Source organism: Xiphias gladius, chromosome 10, assembly GCF_016859285.1.
Source record: "Xiphias gladius isolate SHS-SW01 ecotype Sanya breed wild chromosome 10, ASM1685928v1, whole genome shotgun sequence".
Lineage (NCBI taxonomy): Eukaryota > Metazoa > Chordata > Actinopteri > Istiophoriformes > Xiphiidae > Xiphias > Xiphias gladius.
In genome coordinates this window covers 18196266-18222507 of record NC_053409.1, presented here as the reverse complement: position 1 = coordinate 18222507, position 26242 = coordinate 18196266, and the positions used below count along the sequence as shown (strand labels likewise).

At 41.0% G+C, this 26242-nt stretch overlaps 2 protein-coding genes across 2 annotated transcripts in view; one reads left to right on the top strand and one right to left on the bottom strand.

The window, feature by feature from the left end:
- Positions 1–13473, top strand: part of zgc:110158 (uncharacterized protein LOC553590 homolog) — a 35798-nt gene extending 22325 nt beyond the window's left edge. The window contains exons 5-18 of the mRNA XM_040137331.1: positions 2681–2770; positions 6503–6586; positions 7745–7804; positions 7902–7968; positions 8887–8951; positions 9428–9489; positions 9668–9713; positions 10164–10199; positions 10316–10370; positions 10592–10662; positions 11040–11118; positions 11266–11294; positions 11428–11529; positions 13444–13473. Of these exons, the coding sequence (XP_039993265.1) occupies positions 2681–2770; positions 6503–6586; positions 7745–7804; positions 7902–7968; positions 8887–8951; positions 9428–9489; positions 9668–9713; positions 10164–10199; positions 10316–10370; positions 10592–10662; positions 11040–11118; positions 11266–11294; positions 11428–11529; positions 13444–13473 (876 nt within the window). The remainder of the gene's footprint in view (positions 1–2680; positions 2771–6502; positions 6587–7744; positions 7805–7901; positions 7969–8886; positions 8952–9427; positions 9490–9667; positions 9714–10163; positions 10200–10315; positions 10371–10591; positions 10663–11039; positions 11119–11265; positions 11295–11427; positions 11530–13443) is intronic.
- A 5327-nt stretch (positions 13474–18800) lies between these two features.
- Positions 18801–25349, bottom strand: LOC120795469 (ankyrin repeat domain-containing protein 34A-like). Its single transcript, XM_040137412.1, has 7 exons — positions 25314–25349; positions 23374–23502; positions 22477–22692; positions 21729–21911; positions 21236–21434; positions 19872–19931; positions 18801–19681 (listed from the first exon to the last, which is right to left on the bottom strand). The coding sequence occupies exons 1-7, from the start codon at positions 25347–25349 to the stop codon at positions 18801–18803; spliced, it is 1704 nt and encodes a 567-aa protein (XP_039993346.1).
- Between the last annotated feature and the right edge of the window lie 893 nt (positions 25350–26242).

Genomic DNA, 26242 nt, shown 5'->3' with positions numbered 1-26242 from the left:
AGGAATAGTACAGGGGTTGGGGCACAGGGAAGGTGTGTGTGTGTGTGTGTGTGTGTGTGTGTGTGTGTTTGCGTGTGTGTGTTTGTATAGATATGTATATGTGTTTGTGTGTGCACCGGTGCTGGGAAAATAAGTGAGGGGGGTCACAGAGAGGAGAAAGATGGAGAGAAAAGTGTGTGCAGAAGAAGAGAGTGAGGGAGATGATGAGAGGGAGGGAGGATGGAGAAGGAGAGAAAGAGGCAGCCGACCCTGCTTCTTCCCCAGGGACTTAGTGGCCTGCTCATGTTCACTAGCAGAATTAGCATAAAGATGGGGGGAGGTGTGTGTGTGTCATCGCGTAAGCGTGATTTTTTTTTTTTTTTTTAAATTTTTTTTTTAGTTTTTATGTGTGTGGGTTTAAGATAGTCAGGAGAAGAAGAGCACCGAATGTATTTGTGTACATGCATGTAATTGGTAGAATGCGTTGTTTTCCAAGCATACAGTATGTGTCACATGGATCCTGTGTGTGTGTGTGTGTGTGTGTGTGTGTTTGTGTGTGTGTGAGTGTGTGTGTTTGTGAGAGCTACTCCCTCCCCTGGGTCTTAAACCCCTCCTTGTTCTGGTCCTGTAGGCTGTGGTTCTCCCCTGTCTGCCTCTCTGTACTGAAGGGCTGCACTTTATGAGCCTGTGATGCAACTCTTTGTGGGGTGTGTGTGTCTGTGTGTCTGTGTGTCTGCATGTGTGTGTGTGTGTGTGTGTGTGTGTGTGTGTGTGTGTGTGTGTGTTTGCGCGTTCATGTGCTTGTGTGCATGTGTGTGTTTGTTCCGGCGTGCTTATGTAAGCACTCTGAACATGTGTCTCCGTCTATGTGTGTTGACAAGAATACAGTTATATCATATTTAACTCCCGGGCTGAATCATTCTCTCCCCTCTTCTATCCTAGATTCTAGTTTTGTTCTTTTATATTGTTTGACTGACGTAAAGGAGATTGGAAATGGTCATGTTGTTGTTGCAACTGGTAATATGATTAGTGTAGTTAGGCAGCCGCTCTCATTGAATTTAAGTGTTACTCTAATTTTTTTTGTTGCTTTTAAACATCTTTAGCTCTCCAGACTTTAACAAAAATCTAATACTCCCTAATTTTCAGAAATTGCAAATACTTTTTGTAAATATAGTATTTTATGATCTAATAATGGTACTGTTGTGTATTATGAATTCATAGCAAGATATTTTTCTCACAGGATTTAGGATGTTCTTTTTAAGACATATACAACATTTTGTTCTGTTTACTTTGACAGTTAAATGAATTAGACAGTAATTGGTTAGTTATAGTTGAGCGAAAGTGAAGAAATAAGCATCAGCTCTGAACAGGCCTTGTTACAGTCAAAAAGATTAAGAGTTATGTGTCAAATATTTGCTCCCTAGCTTTCTTAAAACAGCGCCCAATGATTAAGAAACAGTGAAACTCAACTTATTCGCTGATGACTTATTACTATTTATATATACTGTAAATATTTATTAAATACTTAAAGACACTTAATTGTAATGGATGAGATTCTATCAGTAAAGTATATGTTATATCAATGTTGAATGCTAACTTCTTTTAATACAGCAAATTTCATTCAAATATAGCCAAAAAGCTTTCATAAAAATATACCTTTTTAAAACATGCCTTTAAAAAAATGGGGAAATATCTTACAAAAATGTTATCTGTGTAAAATTACTGCACAAATATGCTAAGCTTTCACTGTAACTTGTTTTTTTTTACTTCAGTGAGTAGCCAGTTTCTCCTAGGCACCTTTAAATATATTGCAGTTCAATCCAACATCACGTCCAGACTTACTATAGAGTGGAAAAAAACAAACATAAAACGCTTCTGACACTGTGAACAAAAAATTAGAAGCTTCATATTTGCATATCTGTTGTCTTTGGATGTACACAGCTGTACCTAATATACTGGCAACTCCAGTATTTATGGTATCTTCCCAATCAGCCAATGATTGAGTTATATGTTACCATACTGCCACGGTCAATGCAAGGTGTCACTGCTACATTGATATGTATATGGGGGTGACATTGGGAATATAGATATCTAAACGGTTAAGCTTTTTTTCCCTGTCAGATGTTATCAAATAATCAAACAGAGCACCACACTGTGGTCTTTGTGAAGTAAACCAAATTGGAAAAATGCATACAGATAATAATTATATCATACCATACCTTGCCCAGTGTGGACTAACTAGCTGTTACCTAAAAGGAACAGCTCGGTATAGGAGGGTAAAACACTACTCCTTGATACACATTCATCTGTGTGAGAGCACACATCACAGGATGGGTGCAGTCTGCTCTCTTTGCAGCTTTGAGAGAAACGAACATAGGAATAAAATTTTGGAGGCATTTCTCCACTTCTATGCTTGTCCACAGAAAGAGATGTGGTGGTTAATGCCATTCTCGTCTCCTCTCTCTCTGTACCAGAGAGACGAGGGAACTGTTTAAAGGTTGTAATCGAAGAAACTTTTGTGAATTAACCATTAAACTTTAGATGGGAGGGGGTGGGAGTTAGCTGTGATTGCAGGTGCAGACACTGCCCCCTCTAGTAATTTGGTGGCCAGTGCATCATTTATGTAAATATTAGTGTCGAGCAGTGACAGGCACAAAAAACAATAAACACCACGCTTAATGACTGTGTTTGTGTGTTTCAGAGCGCAGCAGCAGCGCCCAGCCCAGTGATGGGCAACATGCCCCCCAACGACGCCATGCCAGGTGGTCCCATGCCCCCAGGCTTCTTCCAGGTATGACCCATCCCCTCTGTCATTGTCCTGTTCACTCCTCCATCTCTCCTTTTTTTGTGTCTTATTTCTGTCTCCATACCATTCACCCATCCTTGACTCGAAAGAACAGATGATCTGTATTTCGGCCAACATTTGCGTATTCTTTGATTTTCATCTCCAGCTCTAGGAAAATGGTATCTTGCATCTCAAAATACTGTTGTTTTTTTTTGGGGGGGGGGGGTTCATGTTTTAAACGCAATTTTAGAGAAGACCAAGGCATTTAGAATTTGCCCACCCACTGATAACCACTTAATTCTTCAACTGAAACACAGAAATCACCTAAATTAGATTAATCTTTTTCTTTTACCTGCAGAAACGGCTCTTTTGTTCTTGGTGCCATAACTGCAAATTCAGCTCCACTTGACTGTATGGCTAACATCTACAGTATATCCACATCTTTTACAGGTTAACACATGTCAGACATGTTACATCCCTTTGATGTTGTATGAAAAGCCCAGGCGGAGCATTTCAGACTAATAAATAGATCTGGGCTCATATGAGCAGGCCAATATGACTGACCCATACCAGGTATGCATATGTCGGTATCATTCTGTAAGTTGGCAGATACACAAAATATATGCTTAGCAATAAACGGCAACACTAAATGTATTATTGGCAGCATATTTATGTTCATTTGACTGTAAGGATTCTCAGTTCAAGTTTGTAAGAGTTTTGTTTGTGTTTTAGTTCGTATATCTCGTTATTACTATTATTACCAAGCTTTACTGTTATCTAATATTACCTTTATCCTGTTGCCACGGTCCGGTGAAAACCACGCATCTCCAAAATGTCAGCCTTTCATGAAAAATCGCCTCCTTTACAGGTCTGTGATGATGCATGTTTTAGCTTATCTAGTGGGTTTCATCTGGTTCAATGAATAAACCTATAAGTTTATCTGAAAATTCAAATCACCAAATTTGGAGATGCTTGGTTTTGACAGGAGAACATCACTATATTATATAACAGATATAAATTATAATCCTGATAAAACAAGTTTATTTTTCAACTGTAAAACATTTTATGATAGATTTTTCTCACTAACTAAAATATATGTTTATGTTACTGGACTTTAATTATTCTCAAATATAAAAATTAGTCTCAAAAATCCAGTGTTAGTCGGGCTCTACTAATTAAGTCCTTCAGTCTAAAATCAATAAGGGAGTTTGATTAGATGACACCAAAGTTACAGTTTGGGTCTCCAACTCTCCCGCTCGTTTTTCCCGCATTTTCACCGTTTATTCCACTCTTGATATTTACACCCACCACAGCGTCTGAAGCTCACATCGTTCACATCATCTGTGGCTGTGCTCCCTCTGGGCTGCCGTTCAACCGATTCGTGATTCAACCATCCTGTATTCATCCTCTCTCCACTCCTCCATCTCCATCCCTGTCTCTGTCTCTGACCTGTCCCGGCTCTGTGAAGGAAAGGTTTTAGTGTGGGAAATGGCTGTCTGAAGAGTGAAGAGAATGAAACGCAGACACACAGGCGCACACAAATACATACACAAAAAACATGCAGGCATACATACATACACATGCACACGATCACTAACAAAAACACACACACATTCTCCGTGAGGCAGTGGTGTGATGGACAGCACTGGCATTTGGCAGGAGGCACGATAAGGTGGTAGAGAAGACTAGCAGAGAAAAAGCAAGTGACACGATAGAGAGAGGGAAGGCTGGAGAGAGGTGAAGAAGGGTGAGAGGAGGGAGGAGAAGAAGAGAGGGAAAATGTGAAAGATCAGTACCACAAGGATTGTGGCCCTGTGTGTTTGTTTCTGTGGCTACCTACCACTCCATTGTTTGCTTGATGGGAGTGAGGCAGTGTGCTGGGGGGGGTGGTCAGGGTACTAGTGAGAATACGACTGTGAATAAGCAAGGGGATGGGTGAGGGGAGAAAGGGTGAGGAGAGACGCATGGAAGTGCTATTTATAACATTGGTGGGGGAGTGAGACTGGGCGAGTGTTTGTGTGTAAGCGCGCATGAGTGTTTGTGTACATGTTGTGTTCAAGGTGCCTTATTGTAATGGAAATGTTTGGTTGTTTTCTGCAGATAGGGTTCCTGCTCATAGTTAGGGCTGAGTAACGTTAGAAATTCTTGTGATAGTGGTGTTATGATATTGAGTTTCAGTCCTGACATCTGAACAATGCCTTTTTACAATATTCTACTTTCAGAAATATGCAAAACTCTTTGATTTAATAAAAGAAGCCCATGTGCTCAAATGTTGTCACAAACACAAGCTGCTGTAAAAGACACTTAAATAAATTAAAAGACACAGAATAAACAAGTCTGAAACTAGCAAAATTTTGCTAGTTCCAGTTTCTCAAATATCTGGATTTGAAGCTATTCTTTGTCATATATGATAGTAAACCGAACATCTTTAGGTTTTGAGCTGTTGGTTGGATAAAACAAGCTATCTAAAAGATATCACCTTAGACTGTTTTTCACTATTTTAAGACATTTTATAAACAAAACGATTAATGGAGAAAATAATCGGCAGATTAATCAATAATGAAAAAAAGTTACAAGTCTGACTAGAAATTCAATTCTAAGTGTCAGTAGAGGAAAGTTTCAATAGTCAATGCTACAGAAGCACATGATTTCAATACCCACCCCCACTTACATTGTTAGTGTTTATACATTTCTGACTTTTCCCATTTCAGAATTCTGACAAGATACAGGTGCTTGGACTTTACGCCCGTAATGGCACCACACAGGTGTTATTTATTGAAGCCTGTCGAGGTAAAAGGACAATTCTCGCTATAGTTTGTACCCAAGGACCTAAAGACATGTTTTCACTGGCTAACTATACCCCCCAGACTAACTGAGGTAATCCATATGTGTTGTGTTTATGTGTGTGTTCGTGCGTTTGCGAGACCGGGGAGGGATACATCGAAAATTCCACTTGCTGTTTGTAAATCGGCCAGCTTTTGTTTTCTTCAGACTACTGGAAAAGGGAGTAAAAATTGGACAGATGAAGACACTGACTGTGATAGTGCGGAAGAGAGACTGTGGCATAATGAGTTATTTATTAGGGGTCGTTAACCTCTTGTTTTGGGGTGAAATGTCGGCAATAACACAGCAGCGTGTGGAGAGGCTGGGGGTTGCTCTCTTTGTGGAAAGGGATACAATGTCATACTGAAGTAGGCTTACAATAAGCAGGAAAAAGTTCCAACTTTTACTTTTTTTTTGTCAGTATCATCGTTCTGGTTTGAAGTTGCCACTAGTGCCTGTCCAGCTTCTGCCTTTCCTGTTGCAGTGAGCCTTTGGCAACACTGCCCCCATGTGGCCAAGAGGAAAATTATATTTAAACCTCTGACCTGAGGGTCGCAAGGATCATCCCTTCCGGTGTAGACACATTTGTTAAGGCCATCCAGCAAAGTAATTATGCTTAACACTGATTTTTGTTCTGCAGCTTGTTTGGACTTCTCCTGTTGGGCTACGGCTTTTAAATCTGTTTTTTGGTGTGTTTTTTTTTTTTTGTGAAGGAATGCATTATTTAACTACAGATTTTAAAGAATTTGCCCAAAATGTTCAACTTTTTCCGCCCTCCTGCTCCTCCTCTTCCTCCTCAGTCTAAATACTCCGCCCGGTCCTCCTTTTTCTTTTAATTTTGATTGGGTAATTCCTTCAGGTGTAAATCCCCCTTTTGGCCCCTCCCCTCTCTGATATCGCTCTTCTTTCTTAAAGGGACCACCCGGCTCTCAGCAGTCCCCCCACGCACAGCCCCCCCCACACAACCCCAGCAACCCCATGATGGGACCCCATGGCCAGGTAAGACGCAAACACTTTCTCTCAAACACCCCTATCTCTTTCTTTTCCCCCCTCCCCTCGCCCGCACACAGGCTCTTTTTCTTTCCATTCACCACTCTTGTTCTTCTTCTTCTGCTGCCCTCGAGCCTCGTTAGATCTAGTTTTGTTCTGGCTAATTCCCCGTAGATGTCGGCCCCTCCAGTTGCCAGCTCCGTTATAAAAGCGGAGCATCCAGAGGCAGCAGGGCCTGCTCCTCTTCAAGGCCCAGAATTGGCTGTCCCTTGGTGGGATGAATAATTCACTCCTTGCCCCTCCCCCGGAGCAGCTTGTGGGGGGTTGCACACTTATCTGCTCCTCGACTCTTAACGCACACACAAACGCACAAAGCACACTCCCCTCCCCTCTGCTTACTTGTTCCAGCACCTTATAAATAAAACAGGGGACAGGCACTATGGACACGTCACGTATACGTACAAAAACACATGGGCACACGTATGTAAACACAAATAAAACATATATAGGACAAAGTATTCAGAGTTTCTCTAGCTGCCAACTAGAAAGAAGCATATTCAGTGTATTCATCCTTAAAAAAACTTTCATCCTCAGTCAGCATCTGTTTCAACACTCATTCAGAACAGTAACTACAGATACTACAGCCACTGCAGAGGTAAAGCTAGCCTTTGCTCATTAACTGCGGTAGCCCGGCTCCCCAGTCTTGTGGTTTCTGGTTTCCGTCTTGTGTGCGAGAGAGTGTGGACATGCTTCCTCTAAGGGTTTTGAATGGAGTTGTTGGCCTGAGGTGTCTCTAACCATGCCGGGCAGACCACAAGCCGAATCAGCTTACACTACAGTGTCAGCAGGCAGGGACCTGTGTGAGCGCTGTCTCTACACGCACAAATCCACACTTTGGGTGCTTATTGTGTGTATAAGAAGACAGTGTTAAAAAGTATAAAACGCAGGCTTTTGCTTTTTACATTTTCAGGCTTTTGCGATCTTTCAGTGTCATCCTCCATTCTCCAACCACACTGTGTCCATCTGTGTGTCCTCGGTGCTACCCCTGTTTGAGTGCTCTTGGATTTATCAATAATGGAAATATCATTTTCTCTGTGTCCCTCTTTTCCCCACATTTCCCACCCTCAACCACCCTTTCTGTTCTCCTTCCTTCGTTTCTCTTTGCAGCCTTTCATGTCACCGCGGTATCCAGGTGGGCCACGCCCCTCACTCCGAATGCCAAATCAGGTACTGGATTTTGACATTGTTTACTCACTTTTATGCTGTTTTTGACAACTCAGAGTATCTGTGCGTTAATCAGTTTCCATTTCTGGTCTTTTCTCAGCCTCCTGGGGGAATCCCTGGATCTCAGCCTCTTCTGCCAAACAGTTTGGACCCGACAAGACCGCAAGGTACGGCTGGGAGAGATGTTGTAGTCACAGGCCTGAGTTTGGGCGCCTAATAATGACATATGTTTATTTTGCATAGCACATAAAATGTTGGTAATAGATGATGACTATATTAGGGCTGTAACTAGTAATTATTTTCATTATTGATTATTCTATTGTGTAATTTTCAACTAAACAGTTGTCGGAAAAAGGCAGTAGTAGTAGTAGTAACGTTACCTATAAAATGTTTTTGTTTGTGATTTTAGCAAAAACTGGCTGAAAAAGCTATAGTGCTGTTGTTCCAGCAATCTGACCGTACGTAAAAATCATGTGTGGACCTTAAGTAAATTACGTTATTTTTTAATTGAGTAATACGTTCATCCATTCATTTTCTGCTGTTAATCCAGGTCCAGATTGTGTTTTATGATAAATTAATGATATTATTAATAGTTATTGTCAGTTGGGAAGTACTGACCAAAAAAAGGAATTTTAAATACAGATTAAATTCATGCACTTGGCAAATATTTCTAGGCCTACAAATATTTGGAATTTTAGTTTGACAAACTACTTTGAGTAAATATTCAGTTACTAATTTTTAAAATGTGTTTCCCGTCTGACTAATCAATTAATAAACAAGTAACTTAAGCACTAGACTGTTCTGTTAGATTTTTTTTAAATTTCAGTGGTTATTTCTCTTTTCCTGTGTGGGCTGAATACTGGGGAGTGTGTCTGGCTCACGGAGGGGTCTGTTGTGATTTTAGCTGCAGATTACACCTTCGGGGGCCCGAGGGTTACAACTAATGGGATTAGGATGGAGTATTGTCTGTGGCATGTCTTAATTCCTGATTTTAAGAGACGAGCCATATGTGGATTAACATGAGCACATGAATGTGTTGTGTGTCGTAGTCAGTGTGTGACTCTTCTTTACATATGTTATTTTAGGACATCCTAACATGGGTGGGCCGATCAGAATGAACCCTCCTCGGGGAATGGCCATGGGCCCACAGGTATGACGAACCCGAAACCTAGCGTGTACACACACACACACACACACACACACACACACACGTGCGCACACACACACACACGTGCGCGCGCACACACACCCACTTGAATTTATAATTGAATGTCCATTAAAATCTGGTGATTATTAAACAAATTGCTGTTACTGTTTAATCTGGTGATTCTACTACATAAGTCCTATTAATGTAACTAAACTCTCACGACATTAACCACATTGATATATTCTTATGGATTATAAATTACTGTTTGAGTAGATGTGTTGGCTCTTACACAGTTACAACTGTGTTTTTCTTGAGCTGTAGCTTCTACAGTAGAAGCTACAGCTTCTACATTTCTTTGGTTATTAAACCAAAGAAATCACCAAAATCAAGGAAAACAAGGAATCTTTTTGAGAAAATAAAATAAAATAAAAACTTCCTCTGGTTTGTTCTTACAGTGTCTTTAATGGCTTGTTTTACAGAATTATGGAGGCATGAGGCCTCCTCCCAACTCCATGGGCGGTCCCATGCCAGGGATGAACATGTAAGTTAAAACACCTCTTACACCCAGTGTAGTCTTAAAGCAAGTTAAGACTACAAGTTAAGGAGTCATTTTAAATTTAATTTATCTTCACACTATTTTCATCTTTCCCTGTTTGTCATTTTCTCTCTTTCATTCATTCTTCTCTTCCTTCTTGTTTTTTTGTTTTTTTTTCTCTCAGGGGTCCCGGAGGAAGAGGGCCTTGGCCAGGACCTAATGCTAACTCTGTGAGTCAGAAACCCTCGACTCTTGACCTTTACACATGACCACATAGGCTATAGATGATGGGCAAATAAAGAGGCAACAACCTTCAGTGTCATGCAATCCTGTACAATAGACCAGTGAAAATCAAATTTCATGTTAAAAATTCACAGCTTTGGTCGAAACCAAGTCAGAGAGGTTTTTGATTTTGAAGATTAATTGTTGGGTTGTTACAGATATATTGGAAAAAGGGTCAGTTTTGGCGAGGGGTCATTGTGCCAATTGTTTATATTTTCCAGGGCAGTTTCCTTACAGGACATTTATAAACTTCACAAAAGTAATATGTATTGCAAGACTGTTGTGTTGGATTTTATTAGATTATAAAATGATTCTCTTATTTTTATTATTATTTTTTTCCATGTTTTGTATCCTCTGACCCTCAGATCTGATTATCTGTTTCCTCTTTGTCCCTGCAGATAGCGTACTCCTCCTCATCTCCAGGAAACTATGTGGTGAGTTAGAATCTTATCAAAACCACTGCAGCTTTCCAGGATGAAATTATGATTTTGTTGTACTGATGAAAATGTCCTGAGTGTCATTTTAACCTCTATCATGCGTTGCCCCCCAGGGTCCTCCCGGCGGAGGTGGTCCACCTGGAACTCCCATCATGCCCAGCCCAGGTGGTGCGTCACCTAACTATTTCCCCAGCACTAACACTTGTCTTAAAAAACAGATGTCTCTCCCATTTTTCCCCTCACTAAACAAGCATGAATGTGTCCCCTCTCCAGCAAGTCACTATCAGCAGTTTTCACTTTTCATTTTTCACGTCTATTTGATGTCATCTCTCCAATGTCATGTAAGTTTTTGCTCTGTTTTTTTTTTTTTTTTTTTTTTTTTTTTGTAGATTCAACCAACTCCAGTGAAAACATCTATACAATGATGAATCCTATCGGACCGGGAGGCAACAGACCCAATGTGAGTCTCCCACATGATTGAAGTTCAATTAGTTATTCCACAATAAGCTCTTTAATGTTATTTAATGGTTTCAACTTTCAAGGCTTGTAACAGTTTCAGACACTGCAGATTGATTCTGGGTTAAAATAATGGATATTAATGTAATGATAAAAATTACACAACCTTGCCCACAAAAATTAATCCAGCTCAGATAGGGCTTGTAATCAAATCACTGGGCACCAATACAATTCAGCATTAGAGAAACATAATGCTGCCACACTGAGCTCAGTAAGAATCGACTGGAAATGAACCAAGAAGAATAAATTAAATAATCTCTGCTTCATCCTGAGCTGAAAAGATCACAATCATTTACATATTGTTTTACATCCGTTGGGCAGTTCCCTATGGGACCTGGGCCTGATGGGCCAATGGGAGCTATGGGAGCCATGGAGCCACACCACATGAACGGATCACTAGGTGGGTTTATAAACACAGCACGGCTCTAATAATCACTGATACAATTTGGTTGATAGGTGTATAAATGAAACGGTACTTTATTTTGGATCAAGGTTACTTTAAAAAAAACAAAAACAATTGAACAATTTCTCCCATTCACTTCCTTAGGGTCTGGGGATATGGATGGGTTGCCAAAGGTGAGTAAAAATCAGACTTTTTCTAAGCTTTTCTGGTTTGAGTGTTCTTGTAAATTAAACCATTTATTTAGAACCTTTGTCTTTTCTACCCTTTAATGTGTACATTAAAGTATTTTACCTTCTCTCCCTCCAGAGCTCTCCTAATAACATGGGGGGCATGAACAACCCTCCCGGAACGCCGAGAGATGACGGCGAAATGGGCGGCAACTTCTTGAACCCATTCCAAAGCGAAAGTGTAAGTAGAGCGAGTGAATGGCATCTCACGACCCTTAACAATTATCCTTGACGTCCTGACATAAACCAGTGGAAGAATGCAAGCAGAGGGTTTAGTTTTTTTTTTTTTTTTTTTTACAGTATTGATCATTTTCTGGTAAAGTTTGTGTCTTGTCCCTCTTTTGCACTGGTTAGTGTCACACATCATATTGTTTGAGCAGAGAGGTAGTAGTGTTTCTTCTCAATTGACACATCTTTGTCGTAGACCCGATAATCATCTAACACTGCTTAAAAGAAGTGCAACAGTCAGAAAACTGTTTGAAGTGGAGGTTTTCACCGAAATTTCGCACAGGAATTGTCACTGACTCATGAAAAAACCTACCCAACAAGGCGACTTTAAGACCTAATCCGAGGACAACCAGACACAAATAGACCCGTGAATAAGAAGACCCCAATCCCAAATATGGTCCCCGCAGGCCCAAATAGAGACAGTACACCAACATCAGCAGCAGCATGATACACCAGCAATCAACAAGCAACTCACAGTTCACACTCTCCGTCATGCATCCAAAAAGACATTTTTTTACTGTGAAGATTATGACACACCACATGATCAGAGCTGATTGCAAGTCTACTCAGATTCACTTCGATATTAAATATACTGGCACACAGAACAGGAAACCCATGGCAACACAACGGGACCCAGTAGGACCCAGTTAAGACGGATATCTTTTCGACCCAACCCAACTCAATTTCAGCGTCGGGTCTCTGTTAAAAGGCACAAGGCAGACCTGTGAAGACCTCTAGTTTTAAGTGCAGCACTCTTTCTTAAACACAGTCTTTATACTCTATTACTTGGGACACAGCACTGTAAATTTTATAATGCACGTAACAGCCCGTTCAATAGTAATAAAAACAGGGCTTGTAAAGAATATCTGATGTTCTGCTTGCATTGTAGCCGCTTACTAATCACTTAGAAATCATTCAATACCCTCTGTAACAGTGATGTGGTTATAGTTGATATACTTTTTAGTATAAAGGCCTTGTCTATTTCATTTACTCGTTATATGTAAGGGTAAATAAGAAGGCACTTGTGGATTTCTTTTATTTTAAATACACCAAAGTAAAAACTAATGTGATGATATCAGTCTAGTTTTCTGTCAGAAACACAACAGGTGGAGGGGGGTACTGTTCCCTTGCATTGTGTAAACTCGTGACCGTCTCTTACCCTCAGCCTGGAGAGCCATGGGGTGCGCAGATTGAAATTATAGCCGAGCACTGATACCCCGATTCAACCAGAAATCAGTAGGGCTGGGCATCTCTTGAAAATATTCGATATTACTGCTAATTAGAGCTAATGTCAGTGAGTCTTTGTAGCAATAACAAAGCAATACTTCTTCAGTTTCTTACTTTAAGGAATGTCATGAATGTCATGTTTTTGTGTGTGTGTGTGTGTGTGTGTGTGTGTGTGTGTGTGTGTGTGTGTGTGTGTGTAATACACGTTATTCCTCAAAGTGAGAAACTAAAGAAGTATTGTGTCTTCCACAAAGGCTCTTTGCTGAAGTAAAACACAGTATACATTTGGAAAAAAATTGTGATTTAAGTCAGTAAATATTGGGTTAATAAAAGTAAACAACACTATGAATCCAACTTTGCAGTGCCAAGTTTTAGTACTTTTTTGACAGACTGATAAACTCTGGTTTGCACCAGAAAAGTACAGAGGTTCGATACCCAGCCCTTAATCATCAGAAAAAGGACTGAATTATGGCTGTATTGATCACTTGAGTCCGGTGTATTAGAGGACGGCTGGAACCTAAGTCTGTGCTTCCCCATAGCTTTGCAGGGCTCGGTTAGAGCGCCCTCTGGTGTTTAAATTTTGTCAGTGACATATCCACTCATCTGTGCCCTCCTCCCCCTTCCCTCTCTCTCTTTTCAGTATTCACCCAACATGACGATGAGTGTGTGATTTTATTTTTTCCTTTTTTTTGTATTTTCGTTTACCCCCCCCCAACCCCCCATTTTTGTACCCCTGCACCTGAATTTTTTTTTTTTTTTTCTTCAATTCAATCCTTACTTAACCTCGGACTGGACCACCTCCCCTCCTCACACACACACCCTCTGCCCCCTCCCCCCAATATGGGATCTCCTATCTTCCCCCCTTTTCCCCCTTCTCACTCGGGAACTCTACGGCCATGCAGCCTTCCGGGACAGCCCTTGAGCATGCTGGGACTCTAATTAAGACGGGCCCTCCTGGAGCATGCAAGATGGCCGGTGGTCTGAATAGGAAGCAGTCACAGAGCCACAGGAAGGGCCTTCTCTCTGACTCCGGCCCCGGCCTCCCTGGCTTCCTGTCAGGTTCTAGACAATGAGCGAGGGAAGGAGGAGAAAACAGAGAGAAAGAGGGAGAGAGGAGACTGGATAACACAGCCCTCCCCTGAGGACACAGTGTTAGGTCTCTTAGCAGCTGCCTGGAAGCTTCTCAACCACGACTTTGGACTTTTTTTAAAATTTTTATCGTCATTTTTTTGTTGCTGTTCCAGACGGATTCAGTGGAAGGTCGGACAAAACACCCCTTTGCCCCACACATTGTTCTCTCTGTGTGTACATTTTTAACAGAGGTGTTGTGATGATCAGTGAACTTTTTTTCTCCATTTTTTTTTTTTTTTTTTGTGTATGTATTGTATCATTGCTATTTTTATTATTGTATTATTGTTATTAATGATATTGGTATGATCATCTTAAGATTAGGTTCTAATTTGTGTTGTTTCTAAGGGCACATGATTGTGATGAAGACAGTATATGTGCACACAAATCAGAAATTATTTGCTGTGCAACACATGGCTCTATGTGAGCACACTGCCCCCTGCAGGTAAGATTTTATCCATCATGGTACTGATTGGCCCTTTTTTTTTTTTTTTTTTTTTAAATCTGTCGCAGAAGTTTAGCAACTCTCTTTAAAAGATCTAAATTTCTCTTTTTCAATAACCCACAACAGAAAAAAAAGTGGCGCCCATTTTAGTAGCTTCAATGCAGTGAAATGCACAGCTCTATTTATTTATGTACTTCTAATTTGTCTATGAATCATTGTTTTTTTTGTTTTTTTTTTAAGTGTTATCCTTGGTTTCTTGTTAACTGCAGAACTAGTAGCAACTGTGTAAATATGCAGATCCACCCAGCAGCATCTCCGTCTGACATCATTCGACCCCCCCCTACCCGAGCCCTAAAGGTGCTGAAGTTATCAAAAGTCTCGACCATGTTGACCCCCCTCATGCTGCTTCACTTAGGTCACTGATCACTCCAGCGTGTACGTAGGTTGCATTTATCGTCTCTCTGCTGACCTGTAGTGAACACTCGAATTGTTTTTTGTTTGCTGATAAGTTCTCAACACACTGTGATGTATGTCGGTGCTTTATGGAAACTTGCTTTAAAACACCAGTCAGTCTAGCTTGCAGACACTTTGTTCTCATACATGCATTTCTCCCTCTTTACGGTCGCTTCTGGTAAAAGGACTTCTGGCTCTCTGCTGAACAGATCCTTGGTGTTTTTATGTCGGAGAAAAGCATTTCAGAAAGCGGCAAGACGTTGCTCCGTTGACTGTAACGAGTGGCCTCCCTCCCTTTTTTTCATCTTGAAGGAAAAAACCTCCGTCCTTTTCCCTTTTCTCAACTTTCCAACGGGCTAGCATCAGTACACCCAGTCACACATCAATCCTCTCTGATTTTTTTTTTTTTTGTGTATGTATTGTATCATTGCTATTTTTATTATTGTATTATTGTTATTAATGATATTGGTATGATCATCTTAAGATTAGGTTCTAATTTGTGTTGTTTCTAAGGGCACATGATTGTGATGAAGACAGTATATGTGCACACAAATCAGAAATTATTTGCTGTGCAACACATGGCTCTATGTGAGCACACTGCCCCCTGCAGGTAAGATTTTATCCATCATGGTACTGATTGGCCCTTTTTTTTTTTTTTTTTTTTTAATCTGTCGCAGAAGTTTAGCAACTCTCTTTAAAAGATCTAAATTTCTCTTTTTCAATAACCCACAACAGAAAAAAAAGTGGCGCCCATTTTAGTAGCTTCAATGCAGTGAAATGCACAGCTCTATTTATTTATGTACTTCTAATTTGTCTATGAATCATTGTTTTTTTTTTTGTTTGTTTTTTTTTTTAAGTGTTATCCTTGGTTTCTTGTTAACTGCAGAACTAGTAGCAACTGTGTAAATATGCAGATCCACCCAGCAGCATCTCCGTCTGACATCATTCGACCCCCCCCTACCCGAGCCCTAAAGGTGCTGAAGTTATCAAAAGTCTCGACCATGTTGACCCCCTCATGCTGCTTCACTTAGGTCACTGATCACTCCAGCGTGTACGTAGGTTGCATTTATCGTCTCTCTGCTGACCTGTAGTGAACACTCGAATTGTTTTTTGTTTGCTGATAAGTTCTCAACACACTGTGATGTATGTCGGTGCTTTATGGAAACTTGCTTTAAAACACCAGTCAGTCTAGCTTGCAGACACTTTGTTCTCATACATGCATTTCTCCCTCTTTACGGTCGCTTCTGGTAAAAGGACTTCTGGCTCTCTGCTGAACAGATCCTTGGTGTTTTTATGTCGGAGAAAAGCATTTCAGAAAGCGGCAAGATGTTGCTCCGTTGACTGTAACGAGTGGCCTCCCTCCCTTTGCTCATCTTGAAGGAAAAAACCTCCGTCCTTTTCCCTTTTCTCACCTTTCCAACGGGCTAGCATCAGTACACCCAGTCACACATCAATCCTCTCTGATTTTTTTTTTTTTTGTACAACTCTCCATCATTTGATTTTTTTTTTTTTTTTTTTTTTTTTTGTAAATACTGTAAAATGCATTTTGATATCATTGACATGTTTTGATATTTCAGATCACAACTTAGCAGTTGATCAGAAACATGCTGAATCGGACAACTGTGTGTATTTGATCAGAGATGGTTTGTCTTTTACTCAGAAATAATATGAATGATGAGAAACAGAAACTGGAGCTGCTATAGACTATTATGCTATCTCACCTCATCATAGACAAAACTTGGGGTTTTACTGTGCATCAGAGCTGTAGCGTCAAGGGGTCTAAGAGAACTAGAGAGGAAGATTTTGTAGTTGAGTGTGTGTGTGTGTGTGTGTGTGAACGCCTTTAGCAAACTCACTGTCACACACATTTCCTTGTAAACTCTTAAAATTGAATATGATTCCTGTCTAAAATGCTCTGTCCTCTGCCTCTGTTCTTGGAAACTGTTTGTTTGAGGTGGCAAAGAAAAGCCACAAAACAATTTTTGTTTTTATGGGTTTTTTTTTTTTTTTTTTTTTGCCATTTTTAACAGGGAATTTGCAAGAACAGCGTGAGAGGTCAATTTTTCATAATAAAACTTGTCCTTTCTTTGTCTGCCTCCAACGCACTGCATTTCAGCTTTTACCCCCCTTGACACAACTGAAAACGAAAGCAGGGCACACAGGACACTGGCTCTCAATCCAACACACCAGGGACCAGAGTACAGACTTTACTATGAAGGATTTTTTTTTTATCTATTTAAAATGGGGTGGGAGAAATGTTTGTGAAAGTTAAGAGCGAAAAAAAACCATAATGGACAGATTTGTTGCTAAGAAGAGGTAGAGAGAGTGGGGGAACAGGCGTTTCCTCCCCTGTACTTTGAAATACTGTTGTATAAAATGCAGTCAAACTTCTCTCTATCTTTCTGTCCTGTAAGTAAAGCCGTCACAACGTTGAGCATTTCTGTATTTCTATTGTGCTGATGTATAATACTGTAACATTCAGGGGTAGGGAGGGTTAAGAGAGGAATTTTTGGGGGAGGGAGTAAAGATTTTTCTGTTCAGTTCCTCATTTTTCCTCTTGATGACAAAGCAGTATTGAATATGAGGCAGTCTGTCCTTTGGGAGTTGCTTTGTATCTCATGTTAGGGTAGTTTCAGATCCTAAATGTCTCGTGTAGTAAAATAAGAGGTTCCTTCTTCGTATGTTTCTTTATATTGTAAAGTTTCTTTAGATAAAAAATGTTGCTTATTTGGAAAAAAAGGTGGGAAAACTGCATTGATAATAAATGTTTGGGTTTTTTTTGGTTTTTTTTTTTTTTTTTTTTTGGTTTTGTTTTAATTTTCATCAAGTTGTCAGTCGTTTTTGCCTGTGTCCCCCTTGTTGTAGATACATATTAAAAACAAATAAAATGACTTCACTCCTTTTGCCATGAACATGAGCTTTTTTTTCCCCATAGATTTATAGGTTTATTCTCCACAAAATGTTACATCCAGTTCCTCTGTTGTGTGTCTTGGCTTCTCCTGGAGTTAACATCCTAGTGCCGGAAGTGTATAGATTTTAGAATACAAATTCCATGAACTTTATTTCTATGTATCCCAGAAAAATAGATTAACCCAGTGGTTCCCAACCTGGTGGTCACAACACAAATGTGAGGGGTCAAAAGATAACAAGGTGGGGAAGAGGAAAACATTATTTTGATGATTTTTTTTCTGAATATTTATTTCTTGTGACATACTGGAGAGTTTTACCATTTCAGACACCCTAAAAGGTGTTACATTAGTCACATTATGAGAAAAAAAACTCTTCTACATACAAATCTGCTGTATTAAAATGACATTTGTATTAAATTTATTGTACAAAACTAATTCTATAACATTCAACAATATTAAAGCAAGTGAACTCCTTGGCAAGCACAGCCTTTTGTACAAGCATAATAAAGGCTGTAGCCAATTATTTTAATTCGTAAATAAGTTCACTGGTTATTTTCTTGATAAATCGTTTAATTGATTTGGTCTAAAAAAACAGCCATCACAAGTTCAGAGATGCCAAATTAATATATTTAAATTACGAACAATCCCAACAATTGACAGTTTACCATCATAGAAAACCAGCAAATACTCAAACTGAGTTTATGACATTTTTGCCAAATGATTTTCTTTTCCTTCATATTTTTTGATCATCAAAAATGTAGACTTATTCTGCATTGATCTTTTTTATTTTAAATTTGTTTCTTATTTTATTTTTTAAGATTTACTATGTTTCACATGCACTCCTCCTACAAAACATTCCATTTGTTGGATTTAGACAGATTCATGAGGCTTTGTGCTTTCAAACAATGTATAGTTTAAGACAGAGTGAGGATTCAACAAGATGCCACTCTGCCCTTGTATTCTGGCTGCTGTGTAATTTGAGGTTAAACTTTATGGGTTCTCATGTCCAAGATTTTTATGAGCGAGGGATGACGTTGCTTCCAACAGAAATAAATCTCAGTCTCAGATGCCCAAGTGCTTCATCTGCACTCCAACTCTGATCTGTTCAAGCTGCACTGAGTGACGACGTGGTGACGACCTGCTCCTCTTGCTGCAGCAGGAGGCAGGAGGAGCAACCAGCGAGGTGGCAGAGAAGGCAGGGGGGAGCGGAGGGAGCAGTGCTGGTCTCAGAGGTGATCTGGATGAAGAGGAGGGTGTAGAGGAACGGGGCTGATGAGGCAGAGACACCATGCTCCTGCTTTTGGAGAGGGAAACCTGGGTTGGCACCTGTAGGCGAGAGTCTGATTGGTTGACCAAGGGAGGGAGGTGAAGCAGAGGCGGGACTACCATGACGGAGGGCAGGGTATTCCTGCGGAGTCGGGAACACGTTGACGGGCAGGCAGGAAGCTTATCGACAGAGCTCTCTTGGGTCATGTTGTCCAACGTTGGCGCTCGAGGCGTCAGACACCTGTTGGGGACCAGTCTGCTCCAAGCTCCCTGAGACGAACTCATCTCTTTGAGGGAGAGGACTGACTGAGACACCCTCGGAAGGAACTCGTCATGGCAGCTGTTATTCTCTCCTCCATATCTGGAAACCCCCCTCTGAACCCTCCTCTCCTCCATCCTGGACCGGTGGAAATGTGACTCCTCACCCTCGCCTTTCTCACCTTCACTCCCTCCTCCCTCACTTCTTAAATCCTCCCCGTCTCCCTCCTCCTGCAGGCTCCTCTCCCTTATGCCGCCCTCGTAAGCTCTGCCCAGACAGGCCAGGTTGTGAACGGCCAGCCATGGTTCAGATAACATCCTCTGTCGAGGAGGTGGAGTGTGACACTGGCTCAGTGGACTCAGCTCACAGGAGGGATGTCTGCTGCTGCTGCTGCTGCTGCTGCTGCTGCTGCTTCCCCCTGTGCGTGATGAAAAGGAAAAGGACCCAGTTTATCACACATATGGAAGTGGTTGAGAAAAACTGTATGTCTCTTACTGCTTATTGCACCCTAACTACTTTATGTACTGGCACTCTCCTTAGTTCAACTCTTAGTTTCCATGGTATGAATTGAGCGTCAGTTCCTGTGCAAGAAACGTAGCCTCTTTTACTGTACTGCACCACAAGGGTGGGCTTCACCTCACCCTGGCACCACATCTTCCTCTTGTGTCCTGAGGAACGAGAGCTCACCCGGTGACTTCAGCCAGCAGGCATTTGTTCTCGTCTGCCTAGACTTGCCTTTATTAAACACCGCATTGCGATATCCAGGAGGGGCCCGGTGTCTGCATACAGACACTACTGTTGATGGTACTGATCCCAACATCAAGATGGAGAATCTGTCTGCCCATATGTAATATAACACAGCACACCTGATGTTAAGACAGAGGATATTTATTAAAAAAAAAAAGAAAGAAAAAAAAAGCTTTTAACGTGACATAAAAATGATGAGATTGCACAAGGGAGTGCTGAATTCTGACTACTCGCACATGTACCTTGGTTACTGTGCTTCTAAAGAACCTTTCATTTAAGACAGTTCATTATTCACCTTGGAAGCAGTAGTTGACATGTCAGAACAAGGTCCACTCGGTAGCTGTTGAGGACCTTTCGACCGTATCACACACTTTTCCTCAGAAGATGAATTTTGCCCACCCGTCATGGAAACGTGGATGCCCATTTTTCTGAGCACTTTGAGGACTTCTGTGTCGTGGTTGCTAAAAAGTTGAGATTGAAAGTTCATCCCTGACCTGAAGAAGTAATTAATAAAATGGACCTTGTGGTGGGACTATTTTGTTTTGTCAACTATTCTGTTGTCTTGCATGTTTTCACGCAGTTACTACAAATTACACACACCACCGAACATTTTAAACATTCAAAGTTTGAAGAGGGAGTTAACACAAGGCTGAAAACTGCTGTTCCCTGCCCTATCTGGAGGAAAGTTTCAAGCATGTGTCATCTCTCACCACAGAGGTTGGGTGTGGTCAAAAGTGGGCTTTGATGGACCTGTAACCGCACCCGACAGTGATGTCACTGTGTCCTGGAGTACACCTATGCGTCGCTGCAGCAAGGTGGGGAGTTGCGCCACCCGAGTTGAGCAAAAACAAGATTTTCAGGGGGTTGTAAGTCATTAAAGATTTTTTTTCTAACCAGCCAAGCCACTATTTTATATTTCATAAAGTAACGTGTGACAATTAGCAAATGAATAGTCTTGAAACTTGCATGAAATAGGTAATCAACCGCAGTGAGCATCACATCTGCTTTTATTTTTTCTCAGATTTATCTGGTGTTACGTGTGGTGATGTGCACTTTCAACAGAATTACCACGGAACAATGACATGATGTTCACTGACGGATTACCTACCTCAGGTAAGTTTCACTTCTCTGCAGGGTGATGTAACGTAAACTGTAACGGAAGTGAACCATGCAAATCAATAGCATTTCCCTCAGTCTGCCATTCAACACAATCAGCATGAGTCACCGCTTGCTCTGAAGTTGAAGATTCTGGGAGAGTCCGTCATGAGGACGACGTCAGACGGGGACATGCAGGACACCGGCGAGGTGTCAGGGGACGGAGGAACATTCAGGCAACGTCTGGTCACTGGGCCGCCATTCACACCCCTCTCCGTGGCGATGATGATGATGTCGCGACCCCTGGCCCGACAGGCATCCATCAGCACCTGAAGTACATGAGCACCGGCGAGGTATTGATTGGCTTTAACCAGTCTGAGGTTTTGAAGGTGAAGGTGAAGGTCTGAAGTTTTTGGGGGTGATATTCAATACCTTCACATTTTGACCGTTTTCATGATGCATCTTAAAGATGCAAGTACTTCTTCCACTATCTTTATACATCATTATAACCAATAATTAAAAAAAAATATTGAGGTGCTTTACTCCAAGTCTCTCAGCCCAGTCTTTCTTTAATTCTTCCCTCCCACCTCTTTTGTCCCGTAAAAGTTTGGATTTTGACTGACCTCCAGCGTCGGTTGGTGCTGTGCATTGATCGCGTACACCAAAGCCGAGGCTCCAGAGTAGTCCTCCATGCTGGGATCTGCCCCTGCAGACAGCAGGGTGGATGTCACCTGAGCTCCTGCTCGCTCCATACAGGCGTACATTAGAGCGGTACGGCCGGCATGGTCCTGTGCGTTTGGATCCGCCTGATTGGTACAAAAAAAACCCCATTAACTGGTTCTTATAATGACATTAACATTAATCTTATAGTTGTAAGATCACGACTCAAGATATTTGTATCCTACTACGCCTTAGCGATGGCCCGGTGTGAATTAGGACTACACTGGAATTACATGCATTTTGCTAAAGATCACACTTTCATCTCCCATCTTCACAAGATCTGATCTGGAATTGTTGGTTTTTTGGTTCTGGCTCTCAAGTGAGAGGACACTTTTTCAGACATTTAGTCTCTAATGCACAGTCCTCCATATGATCATTAATTATCATTCATCGGAGTATACTGTCTTATGTTCTGCAGTGCCAAAATGATAAGGGACAATTTGGTGGGTGGACGGAGGACACAAGCAGAGTTGGATACATCAGGAACCTGTAGACTATTCATTAGAAATATACCTCTCTTACTGCGGGTACAGATTTGTTATGCATTAGAAATACACCTAAATCAATACACTGTTGAGCTCGCACTCAGACTCGTATGCAGCGCATGCATCCTGAGTTGAAATGGGAAAATATTAGTCACTGCGGACTGACCTTGTTCTGGAGCAGGTATGTGAGGAGCTTCACCGTATCAGGCCCAGCAGGCTCCCCCCTCGGGGCCTTACACGCAGCCAGCAGAGCCGTCTCCCCTCTGGGGCTGCGTCCATTGACCTGAGCCCCGCCTTCCACCAGCAGGCGGACCAGACGGAGCTTACCTGAGGCTGCTGCGCTGATGAGGGGGCTGCAGTCTGATAGGAGGTCCCCCATTGCCTGAAGAGAGGGTGAAGCAAAGTCGTACTACACTTTCATAACATTCACTATATTCCAATTTCAAAGGCAAAACAGCTTTACTTCCTGCTCTGGACATCTTTTGCCTGCTATCTTTCTGAAAATCTAGTCTAAAGGGCTGAGATAATAATGATGTCATCATAATAATATTCTTTTTTCAGTGGTTATGCTTATACTTTTTAATAAGCGATTTCACTTTTGTGGTTATTGTTCACAAATTTTTCCTTGAGAACACAAAAATACATTACATAAAAGCACGATCTGCTCAAAAACAACAGAGAGTAAGTTTAAGTAGTTGTAAGTTTATGTCTGTCTACAACAAAAATATAAGACAAAACTGGACACAGACATTATTTATTGTGTGTCAGTTTAGAATCATTTTAATTTAAGTGAAAGATTAATATTTAAAGGCTGCTAATGTTTTTACAGATGCTTTAATATTTGACACAGACATGACATAGGGTATCCACAGGGTAATATATGGATAGATACACCTCCACAAAACACAAGGTAAACATAAAACTCACCTTGACGCTCCTTTTGCAGTGTTTACTGACTTATTCCTCTTCTACAAACAAGAAGAAAGCAGCCATCTTGAGTCATTCAGATGAGCTGCAAAGAGAAATTATTCCATTGTTTCTTCCACCCTTTGAAAAAGTTTACTTTGGCCATAAGGTGAAGCATCCTCATGTCGCTGGCCTGCGAGGACACCAACTTTTTATCTGCTCCCTCCGGCTCGGTTTCCCTCTGGAACTTCTCTGTCCTGATCTGTCCCCTCCACACCTGCTGGGGCTGAGGGGAGGTTGGGCCCGCAGTGAACGTTCAAAGTTATAAACGGTGTTGAGCCCAAAATGTCACCTGTTGCAGACACTGCAGTACAAAGACCCAGAGGCCCTTTGAAATGTGTCAGCTTTGAACAGACCTCATCTGCCTTGTGACCACCGTCTGCGTTCAATCGCTGGCAGAGGAACAGAGGAGACACACACACACACACACACACACACACACTGAAACTCAAATACACAGACACACACACATGAACTCACATCAGCTCATTTGTATCTGAAAATGTGCCGTGCGTTTGTTCTCCCTTTTGTATTTGTCTGTCTTTGTGTTTTTTGTTCTCTGCAGAGCACTGAGCCACTCTTCTGTTAAATAAATAAATTTGACTTGAATGGTTTCAAAATGGCAGAGAGGGAGGGAGACAAAAGGAGACTGGCTCCGAGTCTGTGTCTGTCTGGGATCAGAAAATCACTTGATTACATGAGTAGTTGGAGCTAAAAAAAAAATAAAAAGCAGTCAGTATAAGCAGCAATCAAGCATATTTATCAAATTTTTCCAACATCCATTACATGTGAACATGTCCTGAATGGACATGAAACAATGAGAATGGCCCCTCAAGTTATGCAAGTCCTTTTAACTAAGCAGCTTCCTGAAGTACTTTTACTTTTGTAGGTATTTTTCAAAGTCAGTTATTTTACTTTCCAGCAGAGTATATGTTTACTGATATAGGCAACTTTACTGTATGTATTTGAATAAGCTCTCCATGAGCATCAGAGACCTTTTCATTTTTGAACTATGGTCTCTCAGTTGTGAATTATTTTGTAAATATAGTTTTTCAAATTAAAGGAAATATTTCAGGAAAGAAAATCAGTAACTTAAACTCATACATCGTAAATAAGGGAAGTTGCACTCTGTTTTCTTGTGTATGACATTCTAGTCATCTTCTGCTGAATTTTGAACAATGTTTAACCCAGGGGTCACACTTTGAAGAGCTTTTATGACATCAATATTTGACAAACAGGCTGAGAGATAACAACATTAAAATGAGAAAAACCCCCATCTGAGCCTTTCAAGCCAAATTCAGCTGAAATATCTTCCGCAGCCAAATAACAACATCTACCAAACTAAGTATGGGGCAGAATTAGACATACATTCATAAGTCATCCACAATCGGGCACCGAAATTTTAGAGCAATGTTAGATCTACTTCTGAAGGCTGTCTCCAAACCAAAGAGCCTAAAGCAGAACAGAATCAAATGAATCTTTAATGAGGCTAACTGCACCTAACCAGAGAGACTCACAGGCTACCAAAGGGACTTCCCAAACCCCATTTCAAATTGACCACATTTTTAAAAAGGTATATAATGAAAGCTATCAGAACACTTAATGCATTAGAATTTGTTCCGGGCACAACGGAGGAATCGTGATCCCACCAAATACCACTTTACAGTGACCATTAAAGGCCATACCAATGTGTTTAAAAATTTTAGCTCCATTTACTAAAAATCACATATATTCAACATTTCCGAATGCAGCTATGCAGGTTCTTTTCTTTTCTTTTCTTTTTTCGCATATTATTCTGAAACGCTCCATTCTGCATCATTCTGCAAATGTTTACTTTTGGCGCTTCAAGTATACTTTGATGTTTATACCGTTCTACTTTGTGCGTGACTTCTACTTGTAACACAGTATTGTGTTATTAACCACATGTGCCATCCTGAGCAATATTTCACCCTTAACCTGAGGTTTACTTGCGCTCAGTTAAGATCTGCCCTTCCGCCTTTGGCTGTGGAAACTGGGTGCTTCCATTCCAAGAATCACCTGTGTGATTTGGATGAGGTTGAGCGTAAGATCCATTTTAAATTCCACTGTTTGTCTTGATCTTCGAGTTTAGCCTTTCCTGACTGATGGATGTAGTTTGCACTACATGTTTATATGCAAGACATTTGACATAGCTCTGTTTTTGTTAAAAGCCCACTGTCAGCATATGAGAGCGCTGTACGTCTTATTTGCCAAGTTTATATATCTAATATAATATGTTTGACACGTCTCAATACCATGTATTGGCTTGTTTTTGCTACCTCCTGTCTCTGAAAATACTGTAAGTAATGTCTTGTAAGCCCATGTAGTTGTATTCATTCATTCACTTCTTCCACCACTGCATAAGTCCTTTAATCATGGATATATAGTACAGTGCAAACGTTCCAGGCACTAAAAGTACAATTGGGATGCTTTCAAAAATAATGCCATGAACCTTTTATCCAACAATGAACTTCATTTAAAGTGTAGTAAACAGAAGAATCAACATTTGGTTTAGTTCTCCTGAGGATTTAGACTGTCTTTAGACACTGTCTTCTGTCTGACTCCATGAGGTTGAGATCTGGGCTCTGAGGGGGCCCGACCATCCGTTGCAGGACCCCTCGTTCTTCTTGTCCCTGAAGGTAGGTCTTTACGACTCTGCACGTAACTTTCGGGCCATTGCCTGACGCTGCAGAATGAATTCGGGACTGATCAGATGCCTCCGCGATGGTATTATGTGACGGATAAGAATCGAAACATCTAAAGTTTCCGCGACAAAAGTTATGGGTGCTCCTTAACCCCCGCAATTTACCGAACGCTAAAACGTAGGGAATGTGTGAATAAGCTGCCAACTCACGAGAGAAATTCCCTGCGTGTGAAAGAAGGGAAATTAACAGCGAGCGAGAGGGGACGCAGAGAGAGAAGAGCAGAAGTGGTTACGTAAGCCCTAC

Bases quoted from the DNA above. Each gene is read 5' to 3' on its own strand.
- LOC120795469 (XM_040137412.1), bottom strand. From the start codon at position 25,349: ATGGATCTTACGCTCAACCTCATCCAAATCACACAG. The intron at 23,503-25,313 runs GTGATTCTTGGA...ACCTCCCCTCAG, and splicing joins ACCTCATCCAAATCACACAG to CCCCAGCAGGTGTGGAGGGG. The intron at 19,932-21,235 runs GTGACTCATGCT...CTCGTTCCTCAG, and splicing joins CTTCAACTTCAGAGCAAGCG to GACACAAGAGGAAGATGTGG.